The sequence below is a fragment of the Malaclemys terrapin genome, chromosome 2, assembly GCF_027887155.1.
Source record: "Malaclemys terrapin pileata isolate rMalTer1 chromosome 2, rMalTer1.hap1, whole genome shotgun sequence".
Lineage (NCBI taxonomy): Eukaryota > Metazoa > Chordata > Testudines > Emydidae > Malaclemys > Malaclemys terrapin.
In genome coordinates this window covers 169,296,706-169,315,581 of record NC_071506.1, presented here as the reverse complement: position 1 = coordinate 169,315,581, position 18,876 = coordinate 169,296,706, and the positions used below count along the sequence as shown (strand labels likewise).

Below are 18,876 nucleotides of genomic sequence, written 5' to 3'. Positions count from 1 at the left end.
TAGAAAGATGGGGAGAACCTGGATTGATGTCTGGTCCCTCTCAGTCCCAAGAGCGAACGAACTCCCAAACAAAGAGCACAAACAAAAGCCTTCCCCTCCCCCCCCCAAGATTTGAAAGTATCTTGTCCCCTTATTGGTCCTTTGGGTCAGGTGTCAGCCAGGTTACCCGAGCTTCTTAACTCTTTACAGGTAAAAGGATTTTGGAGTCTCTGGCCAGGAGGGATTTTATGGCACTTTACACAGGAGAGCTGTTACCCTTCCCTTTATAGTTATGACAAGTTCCTTCAGAACTTTTGGGTGAATACCAGCTGAGCCTGGTGACTTATTACTGTTTAATTTATCAATTTGTTCCAAAATCACCTCTAATGACACCTCAATCTGGGATAGTTCCTCAGATTTGTCATCTAAAAAGAATGACTCAAATATGAGAATCTCCCTCACACCCTCTGCAGTGAAGACCAATGCAAACAATTTATACTGCTTCTCTGCAACAGCATTGTCTTCCTTGAGTGCTCCTTTAGCACCTAGATCATCCAGTGGCCCCATTGATTGTCTGGCAGGCTTCCAGCTTCCGATGTACTTTAAAAAGTTTTAGCTGTTAGTTTTTTTGTCTTTTGTTATTTGCTTTTCAAATTCTTTTTTGGCCTGCCTAATTGTCCTATCACACTTGACATGAGTTCTAGCTGTGGTAGCTGCACAGCTGAGATATCAGGGGTTTCATCTACCTTCTCCTACCTGGACCACCAGCTCATATGAGGAAGATCGAGCCAGGCACTAACAGAAAGACATGGACATGGATTTTCAGACTCTGGTCTGCAAATAAACTGGGGAAAATCCATCCTTGCTCCCTGTCAAAGAATATGCTGCATAGGCATAGTTCTGGATTCAGTGTTAGGAAGAATCTTTCTGCCAGGTGACAGATATCTGAACATACTACAAGCCCTGTCTACCTTAGAGACTAAACCACATCAGACAACAATTTTCTCTCACACTGATGGAATTTCATTCACATACATAACATCATATACTCAGTTACACATGAGGTCTGTATAACACTGAACATCCCAAAACTACACCCTCCTATATGGACAGTTTGGACTTTGTTGGACTGAAGAGAAGAAAGACCCTAACACAGCTCAGTTAGTGGGAATGCAGGGACTATTGGGTTTTCTACCCAATCCAGAATCTCTGCATCTGGAAAGCAGAGATTCTAGGCATTTGGCTTTCACAGACCTAAACTGTTTCTCTCAAGTTCAAGCAATTCTGCTACCAACTTGGTTGGGAACCTTCAACTCTGAAATTCTACACCCAAAAGTGGAAGAGATTTTCAACATGGGCCAGGAAGAAAGGCTATCAAGTGATTAGTCTCCTCCATCTTAGACTGTTACATCTGAAGAAACTAGGACTGTCTCTACTATCTATCCAGGTCCATTTCATTGCATATCACAAGCTAATACAGAGAGCTAGTGTATAATCCTACTAAATAGTCTCAAAATTCCTGAAGGACCTCACCAACCCTTTCCTTCTCTGAAAGATTTGCTCCTTTTTAGGACTTTAATTTGGTGCTAACAAAGTTAACAGAAGCACCACTCCATTCCCCTAGGAGACTGCTGTTTCACACCTCTCATTTGAAACATCATCTTAACAGCCAGAAACTACAAGCCCTGATGGCTGACCTGCCTTACACTAATATTCATAAGGACAAAGTGATTCTTAGACCACACTTAAATTTTATTCCTAAAGTGGTCACAGATTTCCACATGCATCGATCACACTCTGCTCCTGACGTACTACCCCGAGATCCACACCCTTCTTTGGGAGACCCATCTATACACTCTAGATGTGAACAGGGCTCTCTCTACAAACAGCTTTGTTCTCTCCAAATAAAAGTAAAGTCCACTAGACCAGGGGTCTCAAACTCAATTTACCTTAGGGTTAATGCCAGTCCTCAAATCCTCCCAGCAGGCCAATAATGTCACTGAAGATGGTGTTCAGAAAAGAAAATATTTTTTATTTCAAATTTCTTGGAAATAATAAAACTGGCATACAACTTTATACAATTCTTCGCCTGCCAGAGAGTTTTTAGTGTTTGCCAGACACCTGGCAATGCTTCAGTTCTGTCAGTTTGTTGATGTTTGCCTCAGTGACTGAGCAGTTGAAACCTTCAGGATTGCAGCAAGGTGTACATCAGATAGTTGCGTTCGGTATTTTGACTTGTTTATATTCATTGTGGAAAAAAGTGACGCTGCCTTCATGACTAACTCTGCCCGGCAACTAATGATGCTGCCTCCATGGCTGATTGCCCAGTGACTAGTGATGGTATCTCTGTCCCTCTCCCCCAGCCAATGGGAGCTGCGGGGGGTGGCGCCTGCAGCAGACAGAGCTGGCCACGTGGCTGCATGCGTCTCTCCTCCGCGGGCCGCAGTGGGGAGGTTCTTGGGTGGCAGATGGCCCGCAGGCCGGGACTTTGAGACCCCTGCACTAGAGTCTGTAGTTTATGGAGAAAACAGCAAAGGAGATGCAATATCTATCCCAAATAGTCAGAAAATGGAGACGATCATGTATGGAAACTTATTACAACATAGTTTAGTTTAAATGCCCATACCTGCAAAGATTAGTGCTCACTCAAGTAGGACTATAGCTCTTTCCATAGTCTGTCTGAGGCCCTGTCAACTTCAGAGCAACTTGCACAGGTCTAACTACACTGATTGTAATTACACTGATACAAACGCCTAATGCAGATACATTGCATAGATGTAAAATGAGGCTTACAGTAGTGCAGTTTACTTCAGTGTGTTACTATATTAAGCAATCCATGTAGGGGTAACTACATGAATGAAATAGATATTCTATTCTATATGGATTCCTATACCATGCTCATCACTGTGGTATCTGATCGCCTTCCAGTAGTGCATTAAGCAACATGACTACACATCTGTCATGTGGCATTTGTTCTCTCATCTGCTCCCTGGGAGAGACATGTGTGCAATGGTATCTTGTTTTGGTAAGTTGTGGGTTTGATTGGTTTTTTTAACAGTACATGTTGCTTTGGTTTTTATGTTAGCGAAGGCAAAAATCAAAGCAATACGCCTCACACTTGGAAGAGATGGTGGTGAAGTTTGTGGTGGTCCTTAGTTCCTCAGAAAGTTCAGTCCACAACCGTGGACCACTCCCCAAGGAAGGTCTGTCCCCTACACAAAACACTGCAGAGTTTGTTTATTTTCACTTATTTATTTTATTGCAGAATTCCACTGTGACAAAGAAGAGTAGTTGTCAACCATGGTCTGCATCCCAGAGCTTCAGGCAGTCTTTTAAATATCCAGGACCCAGGCCATGGACTGAGACCTTAAACTTGATTCAATATTCTATGGGAGAGCTAAGGGCAGGTTCGATGTATTCATGGTAGCCTGTATGGCTGAGGAGATGCACTTCAGAATTCTGTACCAGCTGTAATTTCGTAAGTGCCGAAGACTTCCTGCCTAGGTATAATGCATTGCTGTAGTCCATTTGAGAATTGAAGGTGCAAATAACTGATGCCAGATCCTCATCTGCCAGGATGGGATGGAGTCTTCTAACAACCAGAGATGACAAATGCATTACTCACAGATGCTGCTATGAGAACTTAGCATCAACAAAGAATCAGCTCAATGTGTTGCTGCAGTCATATAAGAGGACACAATATATTAGGATGGATATGGAATGAGACAGCAAGTAATACAACAATAATAATAATGCCACTATATAAATCAGTGGGCAGTACTGGTCACCCCATCTCAAAAAGCGTGTTTCAGAGCTACTGGTGGTTCAGAGAAGGACAAAGAAAATAATTAGGGGTGTGGAAAAATGCTTATATGAAAATTCTGAAAAGCTAGATTATTTATCTTAGAAAGGAGACAACTAGCAGAAATAAGAGTATATGGTACAGAGAAGGTAGATTGGGAGCTTCTATTTACCTTGATTTATAATACAAGAACAAGGGGATATTTGATGCAGCTAAAAAGTGGAAAATTCAAAACGGATAAAAGGAAATACTTTTTTTTTTTAATACAACATATAATTACACTGTGGAACTCATCGCTACAAGATGCAATTGAGGACAAAAACACAGCGATATTCAATATGGGACTGAATATTTAAGAACAAGATAAGTTAAAGAACAGGATAACAAGAATATCCACAGTTATAACAGCTAATGCTAACAAATTTTGGAAGAAGTATTAAACTTCACATTTCAGGGTTGAAATCAGTTCCTAACTACTAGAGAGTGAGAGCTTTCTTGCATCTTCCTCGGAAGCATATAGTGCTGGCTCCTGTCAGAGACAGGATATTGAATTGAATAGAGCATGGTGTGATCTGCTATGTAAATTCGTATGCAAATACCAACAATGAAGTCCTTTAATACAAGCAATTATATTTTCTTCAAGATGAATAATAGTCCCCCCTCCATCCCAAGAGTACATTAAGAAAAAGTATTGCTACTTAATAGTGATGCAGGACTTTGTGGATATTGTGGGAGGTTCATGTCATCCTAATCCATTTTGTATAATGTTTGTGAAAAGCAAGGTGAAGTTTTCAATGAATAGTGCTGAAGCTACTTAACTGGCCTCAGCCTACACACTATTGGACAGACAAGCTAGGGCTGCGTGAATTGCCTGGTAAGTATGTGGCACAGATTAGAAGTATTCTGTACACACACTTCCAAAACTGGGGATTGAAAATTGTATACAAAGCAGTTCTTCTCTTGTCCTTCCATTGCAGTCATAACTTTTTCCAGTGTTAGGCACATGATAGGGCCCAGTCTGTGGCCCTGGTGTATTTTTCATGGTGTATCATGTGTCTGGGTCACTGGAATAGCCCCAATTCCACATATGGACCTTTGACCTGCCAACTCTTGTCAGAGGCAATTTAAACATCTCCAGGTTGATAAATCCTCTTCTGTGCCTGCAGAAAGGAATTAGACAATGCCAATGTGAATTTTGATATCTGCATTGAGTAATTTTAGCTGTTCGCATCACATTTCCAACTGGGTAGCCGTCAGTGATTTTTTTTAAGTGGTTCCATTGCAGCCAGGAACCTTTTCCAAGATTTCAGGCATCTCACTGCCAGCATGCAGCCATTCAACCGATGTCTGGTATCTTTGGCTTGTCATAATCGTTCCATTTTGCTTTTGACCAATCTCCTGATATCTGGTGGATCAATTCCAGCAAGCACATAAAAGTTGTTCACATTTGATGGTTTTAGACACTCTGCGATATAGCAGCAACCATCATTCAGAACATGATCCAGCTTTTTTGCATGAGACAATCTTTCCCACACTGGACATGCGTATTTGGCCATTGAACAGCAAAGTGCAAGTGCAGTGGCTCTTAGTGTTGGTGCGTTGACTCCCCATTTTGAATTTGCAAGCTCTTTGAGTATGCTATTCTGCATGCTAACTTTGCCTTTTATCTTCTCCATGCGTGCCTTGAAGAAAAGAAAATGGTCTAGTGTCACTCTAAGGTAGACAGGATTCCAGCAGTGGGGAAGTGATACCCCATTCCAGATGATGTTGAGTTGTCTATTGGCCTCACAATTATGAAAATAGAAGAGACTCACTTGTATTTTGTCTGGACTGGCATGCAATTGGTTCTTGATGTAATAAGAACGTAAGAATGGCCATACTGGATCAGACCATAGATCCATCAAGCCCAGTATCCTGTCCTCTGACAGTGGCCAATGGCAGGTACCCAAAGGGAATGAACAGACAGGTTATCATCAAGTGATCCATGCCCTGTCACCCAATCCCAGCTTCTGGCAAACAGAGGCTAGGGACACCATTCCTGCCCATCCTGGCTAATAGCCATTGATGGACCTATCTTCCATGAATCTAGCTCCCTTTTGAACCCTGTTATAGTATTTGTCTTCACAGCACCTTCTGGCAAGGAGTTCCAGAGGTTTACAGTGCGTTGTATGAAAAAATACTTTCTTGTGTTTGTTTTAAACCTGCTACCTATTAATTTCATTTGGTGGCCCCTTGTTCTTGTATTATGAGAAGGAGTAAATAACACTTCCTTATTTACTTTCTCTATACCACTCATGATTTTAGACCTCTATCATATCCCCCACAGTCGCCTCTTTTCCAAGCTGAAAAGTCCCAGTCTTATTAATCTCGTCTCAGACGGAAGCCGTTCTATATCCATAATTATTTTTGTTGCCCTTTTCTGAACCTTTTCCAATTCCAATATATCTTTTTGAGATGGGGCGACCACATCTGCACGCAGTATTCAAGGTGTGGGCATATGATGGATTTATATAGAGGCAATATGATATTTTCTGTCTTAAACTGAAAGCCTAGACAGCACTGATGTTAGCATAGCTTCAATCTAGACAAAATCCTTGGCTTGAGCACTGACACGTAGGTCATCAGCTTAGATAACATTTCTTGTGCCGAGATGGATCAGGTAGTCATTTGTGAAGATGTTGAAAAGTACTGGCGAGAGTACGCTCCCTTGCGGTAGGCCGTTTTTGTGGTGCTGCCATTGGCTCCGCTTCTTGCATAGTTCAACATAAAAACGTCAGTTCTCTAACAGAGGTTATATCAGCCATATGAGGTGATGATCTTTCATCATGTTGTATATTTTAGTGAGGAGCCATTGTTGATTCATTGTGTCATATGCTGCTGATAGGTCAACAAACAAGGCATCTACTACCATATCTTTTTCAAAGCCATCTTTGATGTATTGAGTGATATTCAGCACATGACCAGTGCATGACTTGCCTGGGTGGAATCCAGCTTGCTCTGGGATTAGGTGCTTGTCAATGAATTATGACAGGCAATTTAAGATGAGATGCTCATACAGTTGGTAGAGGTGGCATAGTATTGATATAGGCCTGAAGTTCTTCGGCTGTGTTCTTCATCGATCATACAGAGCAGTAACATGACTTTTCACATGCTATAATGCACCTATTTCTTATGTTATTAAAATGTCTTTATTAATCATGAATAGAGAAAACAGTGTGATGAGGAAGGTTGCGGAGAGTTATTATGCAATTAATATATTCTGTTTTTCAGTTGGTGGGATTGTAACTATGGAACTAAATTGTATTTTTTGGGGAAGTGAACTGATGCTGTAAGATCTGTATCATAGAAATATGTGGATCATTTGCTTTAAAAAAAAATAACTTTAATACATACAATCAAGCTTACATGCCCCTCTAAGTATAAAAGCAGTGGCAATATTAATATTCACATACAATGCAACTTTTTAAGGTAAGCTATTTCTTTTTCATCATCTTGCTGAGGATGATTGTGAGAGAACAGAAGGCTAGAGGTAGTCCAATATGGACTATTGTCTAGACTGAGGATATAGTACTGGTCAGGCAGAGCAGAGACCAAATGATGGGTTAGAGCAACAGTCTATTTCTCTTACCCTTTCAAACAAATATTAATTTACCTCACTGTACTCCGTACTCTCTCCTTTCTTATATATTCCTGAATCCTTTTCTTGTCTACCTGTAGTAATGTGTCCTGTCATGCCAAAGTCTTTCTACACTCTTGTCCAGCCTTTTAAAGGTGACCCTCACTTTATGTTCCTCAGACCAATATGTTCTTCCATGAATCCCTACTCACATTTCTGAGCGTTTACATGAATAGCTTTTTTTGCTATTGCTTTTTTTTCGCTTTTTCTTTCCTGAACTGATTTAAGTTAAACCGGTGCAAACCAGTGAATGCACACAATCTTTGCTTTTAAAAAAGTGTCTTATTTCAGTTTAACTTGGGTCGATTAGGAACTGGTTTAAAGGTAAACCTAAATAAGCCACTCAAACTGAAATAAGTGTCAACACAGGGGTTTGCACTGGTTTAACTAAAAAGATTTAAAATCACAGCTGGTGCCATAGGCGACAACTCCGTGGGTGCTCCAGGGCTGGAGCACCCATGGGGAAAAATTGGTGGGAGCTCTGCACCCACCAGTAGCTCCTTGCCTCGCCCCCGAGCTCACCTCCACCTCTGCCTCCTCCCCTGAGCACACCGCTTCTCCCCCTAGCTCCAGCGCTTGCCACTGCAAAACAGCTGTTTCGCGGTGGCAAGCACTGGGACGGAGGGGGGAGGAGGGTGAATGTGGCGTACTCGGCGTACTTGGGGAAGAGGCAGGGCTGGGGTGGGGATTTGGAGAAGGAGTCCAATAGGGGCAGGGCAGGTGCAGAGTTGGGGTGGGGACTTTGGGGAAGGTGTTGGAATGGGGCTGGGGCAGGAGTGGAGTTGGGGCAGGGCCGGGGGCGCGAGCACCCACTGTTGCTGGGAAAAGTTGGTGCCTAGGGTTGGTGCAACTTTCTCATGTAGATGAGTCATGAAATAAAGAAGGAAGCAAAGGGAATGAATGAATAAAGAGGTAATAAAAATGGGGGTGGGGACGAAGAAAAGGGGGTCAGAGTGGGAGAGACTGTGTTCACAGGCCTGAATTCTCCAGTGATGTATGTGCTCTACTGAGCCAGTTTACAACAGCAGAGAATTTGGACCATGAGTTTTATACTTGAGCAGTCATTTGTTCCACACACAGAAGAATAAATTTAAAGTGAATATGAGTAGCCTGACCCCTTTGAGCAGGGTGGCTCCCTGCCAACACAGCTCCAGCAAAAGTCTCTGTGTGAGAATGGCCCCCTTGCTTCTGCCCCATCAGAGCTCTGCTGGAATGGTGGTGGTGGTGGTGGGAGTGGGAGGCCAACACTTAGAGAGCCTACAGCTTGAGTGGTATAAGTGACCCTACCGCCTCTCTGATGAGGTAGTGATGGTAGAAACTCCAGCCCCCTAGAACAGAGTCCTTTGCTCAGGTGAATGCAGGATGAGTCCTCCCTTCTCCTGACTAGAAGCCAGCCTGCCTGAAGACAGAAATTGGTGGTCTAGGCAGGAGAGAGGCCCAAAGAATACTGTTTCGCACTCTAATGTAAGGGTACCCTGCCACTATCATCCCAAGAAGAACAAGACTGCTGCATGTGGGGGGCATACCTTTCAACCAGCTAAGGTTCAAATTTGGGACACAGTGTGTGATAAAGACCCACAATAAGGAACACAAAAAATTATTCAAACACATCATGGAATTCTTTCATTTAGTGCAAATGACTTTCTGTAACCTCAGCTACATTACTTTTATTTCTAATGTAAATAATTTTGAACAAGAGTAAAGGGACACTGTGTGAAAAGTAGATAACTTGGGACTAAAAATGAGTGACATCCCTTGAAAGGAGGGATATTTGAAAAGCAAGATGTGTAAGGGTGTGTAGAGGCCCTTACTCCAGCCCTGTCGCGCCCCCTGCAATATGCTATAAAAATTCCAGGGCCCTGTTTGGGGGAGAGGCCTCGGAGCTTCAGCCAATGGGCAGGGAGGGACGGGGGAGCTTTGGGGCTTTAGCCCTGTGGGGCGCCCGGGCTTCTGCCCCGTGGGGCTCTGGGCTTCGGTCGCTGGGTGGGGGTGGTTCTTGGGCATAGGCATAGTTTGATTTCTATTTTGGAGGAGCAGGGACCAGTACAGCTCAAACCAGCTCCGCACTGCAAGGTCCAGGGAGGCCACCTCCACCCCGTCACTCACCTCAGCAGGCTACCCAGACTGTCTGGGTTGTGAGCGGAGGGACACAACCAAAAATTATATCTCAAAGGAGGGGGGTGGGGAAGGCTCAGCTCAAAAAGTTTTAAAACTGCTCAGGGTGCAGTCAGAGGTAGCTGGGGGCTGTGTGCCAGGAGGAAGCCCCACTGCTCCCTGAGGGCTCTGCCAGCCCCGGAGCCGGGTCCCCATGCCCAGGCAGCTTTTACCAGCTGTGCAGAATTCAAAGAGGGGTGGGAGCTGAGGAGCAGCCGCAGCCCCGGCCACCAGCAACAGAAGGAGGTGGGGGAGCACCACAGTTGCCCACTGGATGGCACCAGCCAGAGCAGCAGCTCCACACTGCCCAGCTCCGGCTTCCTGTCTCTGACCTGGCCAGGGGGCAGGGCCTCGGTGGGAGGAGAAGAGGAGGAGGTGTGGGAAGTGTGGAGCTGTCCCCCAGGACTGTCCTGCTTTGGTTAAGACTGATGTTCCTCCAACTCCACCCCTGGGCTCTGGGCTTTTGCCCCATGGGGCACCAGGGCTCACAGTCCCCGCTGAAACCAGCTTGTGCCCCCCCCCCCCCCCAGAGGGCTGCGAACCCCCAGTTGAGAACTTCTGTTTTAGACAAAAACATCCAATCTTGATTTTAAAATTGCCATGCAATAATTTATAGACTGTAATCAACACACCTCTTAACCTTCTTTTTGTTATATTAAATAGATTGAGCTCCTTGAGTCTATCTTCATACGGCATATTTTCTAATCCTTTAATCATTCCTGTGGCTCTTCTCTCAACCCTCTCCAACTGATCAGCATCCTTTTTGAACTGTGGACACCAGAACTGAACACAATATTCCAGCAGCAATTGCACCAGTGCCAAAAACAGAAGTAAAATCTTCTCTCTGCTCCTACTCGAGATTACCTGTTTATGCATCCAAGAATCACAATGGCCCTTTTAACCACAATATTGCACTGGGAGCTGACTTTCAGCTGATTATCTATCATGACCCCCAATCTTTTTCAGAGTCCCTGCTTGCCAGGATAGAGTTGCCCATCCTCAAAGTATGGCCTACATTCTTTGTTTATATATATACACACACACACACACACACACACACTTTTGCATTTAGCAGTATTAAAACACGTATTATTTGCTTGTGCCCAGTTTACCAAGCAATCCAGATCACTCTGTATCAATGACCAGTCTCCTTCATTATTTACCACTTCACCAATTTGTACGTTATCTGCAAACTTTATCGGTGATGATCTTATGTATACTTCCAGGTAAATGCTAAAACCATTAAATAGTGTAGGCAAAGAACCAATCCCTGTGGGACCACACTAAAAACAAACACACTCAATGCTGATTTCTCATTTACAATTACATTGAGGCCTATCAGCTAGCCAATTTTTAATCCATTTAATGTGTACTATGTTTATTTCATATCATTCTATTTTTTTTTATCAAAATGTTATGTGGTACCAAGGAAAACTCCTTACAGAAGTTTAAGTATATTACATCAACACTATTATTTTTATCAATTAAACTCATAATCTCATCAAGAAAAGATATCAAGTTAGTTTCCATAAAATCATGTTGATTGGCATCAATTATATTATGTTCCTTTAATTTTTTAATACACCTCTACCTCGATATAACACTGTCCTCAGGAGCCAAAAAAAATCTTACCGCGTTATAGGTGAAACCGCGTTATATCGAACTTGCTTTGATCCGCCGGAGTGTGCAGCCCCCTTCTCCCCCCCCCCCGGAGCACTGCTTTACCGTGTTATATCAGAATTTGTGTTATATCAGGTCACGTTATATCGGGGTAGAGGTGTAATTGAGTCCCACATCAACCACTCCATTATCTTGCCCGGAATCAATGTGAGGCTGACAGACCCATAATTACCCATGTCATCCCATTTCCCCTTTTTAAATATTTCACAACTTTAGTTTTCCTCCAGTCTTCTGGAACTTCTCCAAAAGTTCCAAGACTTATTGACATCAACATTAACAGTCCAGCAAACTCCTCAGCCAGCTCTTTTAAAACTCTTGGATAAAAGTTATCTGGACTTGCTGACTTAAAAACTGTAGTAGTTTTTGTCTAACATCCTCCAGACAGCCCAATGGAATGGAAAAATTATCTTCATATGATGCAACTATATCATCTATTTCTCCCCAAATACAGAACAGAAATATTTATTGAAGGCTTCTTACTTTTCTGCATTATTATTGATAATTCTATCATTTCCAGCTAATATTGGACCAATACTATTGTTAAGATTCATTTTGTTCCTAATATACTTTAAAAAATCCTTATTGTCCTTAACTCTGCAGACCACAGATCTGGCACATGATGGCATATATCACATTGGTAGATGTGCAGGTGAACGAGCCCCTGATGGTATGGCTGATGTGATTAGGTCCTATGATGACATGATTATGTGATTAGGTCCTATTCAAGTGACATCATCATAGGACCTAATCACATCAGCCATACCATCAGGGGCTCGTTCACCTGCACATCTACCAATGTGATATATGCCATCATGTGCCAGCAATGCCCCTCTGCCATGTACATTGGCCAAACCAGACAGTCTCTACACAAAAGAATTAATGGACACAAATCTGACATCAGGAATCAAAATACTCAAAAACCAGTGGGAGAACACTTTAACCTGTCTGGTCATTCAGTGACAGACCTGCGGGTGGCTATATTACAACAGAAAAACTTCAAAAACAGACTCCAACGAGAGACTGCTGAGCTAGAATTGATATGCAAACTAGACACAATCAACTCCGGTTTGAATAAGGACTGGGAATGGCTGAGCCATTACAAACATTGAATCTATCTCCCCTTGTAAGTATTCTCACACTTCTTATCAAACTGTCTGTACTGGGCTAGCTTGATTATCACTTCAAAAGTTTTTTTTCTCTTAATTAATTGGCCTCTCAGAGTTGGTAAGACAACTCCCACCTGTTTATGCTCTCTGTATGTGTGTATATATATCTCCTCAATATATGTTCCATTCTATATGCATCCGAAGAAGTGGGCTGTAGTCCACGAAAGCTTATGCTCTAATAAATTTGTTAGTCTCTAAGGTGCCACAAGTACTCCTGTTCTTCTTTTTGCGGATACAGACTAACACGGCTGCTACTCTGAAACTTGTGCTTTAGGTGGCTATGCCCTGCTTTGCTACCTGATTATGGGATATTACATAATACAGTTGAACTGATTCTGAACCTTCTTTGCTTCCTAGAACATTATCAGAGCCTGAATATTGGCCTCCGACCAGCCTGAGTTATTCGTATGATAGCCAACATTAAGGCGTGCCACTACTGTAAGAAAAACTTCACATAAGTGTTTAAAGATACGGTGGAAACAGCACACAAGTGAACTTCAAGGCCTGTGCAGCACTATTTGTAAAGTTAGGGGTGGTTTTAGAAAGCAGACTACTAGTCCACCATGTCCGGGATGGTCTAGACAGTATTTGGTCCTGCCGTGCGGGCGGGGGACTGGACTCGATGACCTCTCAAGGTCCCTTCCAGTCCTATAATCTATGAATCTATGAATCTATGAATAACAGATTCTTGTGCACTGTGGGGCAGCAGTAGAAAAATTATGTGTGTTGTGAAGATTACTACATCAGCAGTCCCCACCCCCACTAGCATTGCACCAGTGGAGACTCTCAGTGTCAGACCGTATAGCTGTTAGTCTTGTTTTGTGTAAGGCTAACCCAAAACAGTGGTTGCAAGGTGGGCACCACTAGGAACATTTCTGTGTGTGGATACACAAGAGGGCCATATCTTATGCTCATGATAGAAGCTAATGGTAAGCGGCACTGGTTTGAACTTGAGAATATTTGTTCTTGGGCATAATTGCTCATATATGCTCCACTAAACAATATTTGTTTAAGGTGGATATTACATTGCTAGTGCAGTCTAAGGAAACTGACCCTCACCCATCTCCATATGCACATTGCCAATATGCTATTTCCATGTCTTTTAAACAAGCATACAAAATACAATACGATGTCCAACAGTTTTAGGGTCATTCATTTTTAAACACTTTGAAAAATCATATGCAAAGTTACTACAGGGCAGGAAGCCTGTATATTAGTAAGGAATTGGCAATTAAACTCAACAGCTAACTTTGCTCAGAGAGCAGACTGCTGTCATCTAGTACCACTGTACTGGTACACGGACTGTTTCTAGTCTACCTTACTAAATTAAGATTTAAAGACCAGTTCCATGTACTGCACTAAGGAGCAAAAACAACAGTCTCAAGAAAGAGAACCCAGGGAACTACAGACCAGTCAGCCTCACTTCAGTCCCTGGAAAAATCATAGAGCAAGTCCTCAAGGAAACCATTTTGAAGCACTTGGAGGAGAGGAAGGTGATCAGGAACAGTCAACATGGATTCACCAAGGGCAAGTCATGCCTGACCAATCTGATTGCCTTCTATGATAAGATAACTGGCTCTGTGGGTATGGGGAAAGCGGTGGACGTGATATATCCTGACTTTAGCAAAGCTTTTGATATGGTCTCCCACAGTATTCTTGCCAGCAAGTTAAAAAAGTATGGATTGGATGAATGGATTATAAAGTGGATAGAAATCTGGCTAGATTATCGAGCTCAACGGGTAGCCATCAACGATTCGATGTCTAGTTGACAGCCGGTACGAAGCGGAGTGCCCCAGGGGTCGGTCCTGGGGCCAGTTTTGTTCAACATCTTTATTAATGATCTGGACGGTGGGATAGATAGGGTACCCTCAGCAAGTTCACAGATGACACTAAGCTGGGGGGAGAGGCAGATACATTGGAGGGTAGGGATAGGGTCCAGAGCAGGGGTTCCCAAACTTGGTTTGTGGTTTATTCAGGGTAAGCCCCTGGCGGGCCGCAAGACACTTTGTTTACTTCAGCGTCCGCAGGTATGGCCGCTCGCAGTTCCCAGTGGTCGCAGTTTGCCATTCCAGGCCAATGGGAGCTGCAGGAAGCAGTGGCCCGGCCTGTGCCCCTTCCTGCGGCTCCCATTCGCCGGGAACAGCGAACCGCGGCCACTGGGAGCTGTGTGGGGCCGTACCTGCGGAAGCTCAGGTAAACAAAGCATCTCGTGTCTCGCCTGGGACTTACCCCGAACAAGCCGCAAACCAAGTTTGGGAACCCCTGGTCCAGAGTGACCTAGACAAATTGGAGGATTGGGCCAAAAGAAATCTGATGAGGTTCAACAAGGACAAGTGCAGAGTCCTGCACTTAGGGCGGAAGAACCCCATGCACCACTATAGGCTGGGGACCGACTGGTTAAGCAGCAGGTCTGCAGAAAAGGACCTGGGGATTACAGTGGACAAGAAGCTGCATATGAGTCAGCAGTGTGCCCTTGTTGCCAAGAAGGTTAATGGCATATTGGGCTGTATTAGTAGGAGCATTGCCAGCAGACGGAGGGAAGTGATTATTCCTCTCTATTCGGCACTGGTGAGACCACATCTGGAGTGTTGTGTCCAGTTCTGGTCCATTCCCCCCCCCCCCCCACTACAGAAAGGATGTGGACAACTTGAAGAGAGCAACAGAGGGTCCTGTGGCACCTTTGAGACTAACAGAAGTACTGGGAGCATAAGCTTTCGTGGGTAAGAACCTCACTTCTTCAGACTAACACGGCTACCCCTCTGAAACTTGAAGAGAGTCCAGCAGAGGGTAACGAAAGTTATCAGGGGGCTGGGACACATGACTTATGAGGAGAGGCTGGGGGAACTGGGCTTGTTTTGTCTGCAGAAGAGAAGAGTGAGAGGGGATTTGATAGCAGCCTTCAACTACCTGAAGGGGGGGTTCCAAAGAGGATGGAGCTAGGCTGTTCTCAGTGGTGGCAGATGGCAGAACAAGGAGCAATAGTCTCCAGTTGCTGTGGGGGAGGTCTAGGTTGGATATTAGGAAACACAATTTCACTAGGAGCTTGGTGAAGCACTGGAATGGGTTCCCTAGGGAGATGGTGGAATCTCCATCCCTAGAGGTTTCTAAGGCCCAGCTTGACAAAGCCCTGGCTGGGATGATTTAGTTGGTGTTGGTCCTGCTTTGAGCAGGGGATTGGACTAGATGACCTCCTGCGGTCTCTTCAAACCCTAATCTTCTGATTCTATAAATCTTAATTCCTGATGTGTTGGCTGTACATCTTTTAAACCACAAAATGGCACTTAATGCTCAGTTCAGTCAGTCACCAAGGGCAAATGAGGCGACTAAACAGTCTGCAGGGCCAAGATCCCTGGCAGACCCAGGAGGACTCACCGAGCTCAGCAGCACTTCTGGGGGATCTCGGGCCGCGTTTGTGTGGGGCGCGGAGTAGGAGTGGCTGGCTGCAGCCAGTGGGAGCCTGCGTGTGCAGAGGGCGGCCGCGCCCAGGAAAAGGGAACCCACCCCATGAGGGCGGCGGGGAAGCAGGCGGCACCTAAGCGCACAGAGCGAGTGCCGGGCAGGGCGCAGCGTACTCACAGCGGGTTCCAGCGCTCGGGCAGGCGGCGGTGTAGGGAGATGCGGTCGCTCAGGTAGATGTTAATCTGGTGATGCCGGATACTCTCCTCCTGGCGGTTCTTCTCGGCCGGGCTCAGCTCCAGCCGCACAGCCTGGCCCAGCTCGCCCAGCGCCCCAGGCTCCAGGGGCGGCTTCTCGTACACGGGTCTCCGCAGGCGCTCGGGGTCCCCGGACAGTGGCGGCTGGGGGGCCCCGCGGGCAGGACGCGCAGCATCGCTCTCCGGGGGGACGCGCCGCCACAGCAGGAAACCCAGTGCCGCCAGCAGCCCCAGGGCCAGCAACGCCCCTGCTCCCCGGGGGGTCCGGCCCCGCCTGCCCCACCACTTGCCGCGGCCGGCCAGCCCCACCATGCCCGCGCTGGGGGCGCTCCTGCCCGCGGGCGGCCTGGGAACTTTGCAAAGTTTCACAAACCTGGGAGCAGCACAACTACCCGAGAGCGGGCGCTAAAGCTCCCCCTCCAGGAAACCCTGCCGGATCTCCGCCAGCGGCTCCTCCCTTCTCCCCGCCCCACTGCCAGCAAAACTTGGAGGGCAGAGGCGGGCGGAGCAGCCTAGGGAAGCGTCAGCCCAGCAAGAGAAACCCAGCCCCCGCTGCCTACATTTAATAGGCTCAGAGTTCGTCCTGAACTCTTTCAAGGGGGAGCTGAGTGTTGCTGCCCTGCTCAGCTTGTACCGACTGCTCCAGAGGTCCGACTCCTAGCCATGCTCCCACGGCTGAAGAAGCCTCCCTTTTCCCAAATACAAACAAATCACTGCTCGTTGACAGGAAAGCGTCCTCAGAGTGTAAATGTCAGGCAGGAAGGAGCTCAACACCTGAAGCATCTGTCCTTGATAGAGCTTCACAGTAACAGGAAGAGCTCCTACCAACACTAATCGTCAAAACCCAATTGCACTTCGTGGTGCACGTTTTATTGCAAGCTTCATGGTATTTGGCGTTTTTCTTAAAAGACCTAGCAGTTGGAGTCATGGGATTAAGAACCTCTCTTTATTTCTAGCACTTCTGATTGCAGAGAAAACCTGGAAAATGTGACCCAAGTGGACACTAAATGTAAGGGGACTGTAGGGCCCCTTACTAAAATTCAGTGTGTGTGGTGGGGAGGGGGGAATGGCTAACTCCCAGTACCAAAAGTAAGGGGAAGGGTCAATCGGAAATCAGGACCCTGATACGGACAGTCCTCAGAAACAAGGGGAGAGGCCAATACTCCAGGTCCGCCTGATTGACAGGGAGGGCAGGCTAATGAGGGAGTCAGGAGGCCAGGAGGTCCCGTCCTCTGTGTGAGCCAGAATTGCCTGGGTCAGACAGAGTGGGGCTGAGCTAAGGAGAGAGCAGGGACCCAAGCTAAGCTGCTAGGAGCAGAGCTGCAGCAACCAGAACCAGAGGGGCCAGACAAGCAGCCCAGGAAGCAGGTCAGTGCTGGGAGCAGAGTCACAGAAGCAGCCTAGGGAGCAGACCTGCACTGGGAGCAGAGCTGTAGCAACCAGAGCCAGAGGAGCACCCCAGGGAGCTGGAGGCAGAGCAGTAGCAGCAGCAGCCATGCTGAGGCAGAGTGGGGCTGGAGCAGTCTGGAGCTGAGTGCAGTGAGCAGCTGGGGAGAGCGAGGGGGACCCTGGGCAGTGGGCCCAGTGCAGGGAGATGCCCCCAGTCACGAGGCCTTGCAGGCCAGACTTAGAGGGTCCCCGTAACCCCAGTGGGGCGGGGGCAACACTAGGAAGAAGGGTCCTGTCACCTAAACCCTGAGAGCGTGTGGCCACCACCAGAGCAAGTATCTGACTTGCAGCATCCCTGCAGAGCAAGTATCCGACCTGCAGCATCCTCAGCCAGGGCCTGAGAAATAGGCCTGGGACTTGTGAGGAACAGACTGAACTTCCCTTACATTCCAGAGACGCCGGTTGTGATAACCGCGCACAGTGACATGTGTTTTTCTTTAACCTTTCCCATTTTTTCCTTATTTTTTAAATTGATTGGTGTTTAATAAAATTGTGTTTGCTTTGAACTGTATGTAATGATCAGTGGGTCAGGAAAGCATCCAGTGCAGAGGGAGCACCCCGGAGTGAGGGCAGGGCCTAGGGTGTACTAAGTGACCATGACAAAGTTGGGGGTTGAGCCCCCCAGGAATCCTGGGCCCAGCCTTGTTGGGGTTACAAGGACTCTGCCAGACAGGAGAGTGGAAGGGGAACTCTTGAGGTCAGACAGGCCTCTGGGTAAAAGAAGTGCAGCAAGGACTCAGATCCTTTCGCTAGCCCATTTCACCAGGGTAGTGTTCCCCACAATAACGGGACCATTCCCCCGCTTACATAATGGCTCAAAGCAAAGGAAAAAACACGTCATATAGTGGTTTTTGAATGTTTAGGGTTAGCAATACTCATTCTATGGCACAATAGGGCCAAATTTCCCAAGAGTCCCTAAAATTTCACAACAATGCTAATTCATTTGTATCCATGAAAAACCCTTAGGCTATTTCTACACTTAAACCGCTACAATGGCATGACTAACATGTCAGTGTAGCTACTCACTAATTAATCCACTTCCCTGAGAGGCAGTAGGCCTTTTGTTAACCTAGTGCTGTCTACACCAGGCGTTAGGTCAGTTTTACTACGTTGCTCAGAGGTGTGCATTTCTCACACCCCTGAGTGACATAGCTGGGCTTTATAGTGTACACCTGACTTTAATTCTCATCCCTTTCACCCCCAGACAACACCAGATGAAGGCATAGACAGAGTAGGCCTGTGCCTAGGATCCCAGCTCCTGAAGTCATGTGATTACATCAGTATCTTAGCTTTCATTTTAAAACATTTTTCTAATTT

The 18,876-nt window shown here is 45.9% G+C and overlaps 1 protein-coding gene across 1 annotated transcript in view; it reads right to left on the bottom strand.

Moving 5' to 3' along the window:
- Positions 1-18,044, bottom strand: part of GALNT12 (polypeptide N-acetylgalactosaminyltransferase 12) — a 94,567-nt gene extending 76,523 nt beyond the window's left edge. Inside the window, exon 1 of the mRNA XM_054018521.1 lies at positions 16,034-18,044. Coding sequence (XP_053874496.1) covers positions 16,034-16,422 — 389 coding nt within the window. The 5' untranslated portion in view covers positions 16,423-18,044. The remainder of the gene's footprint in view (positions 1-16,033) is intronic.
- Between the last annotated feature and the right edge of the window lie 832 nt (positions 18,045-18,876).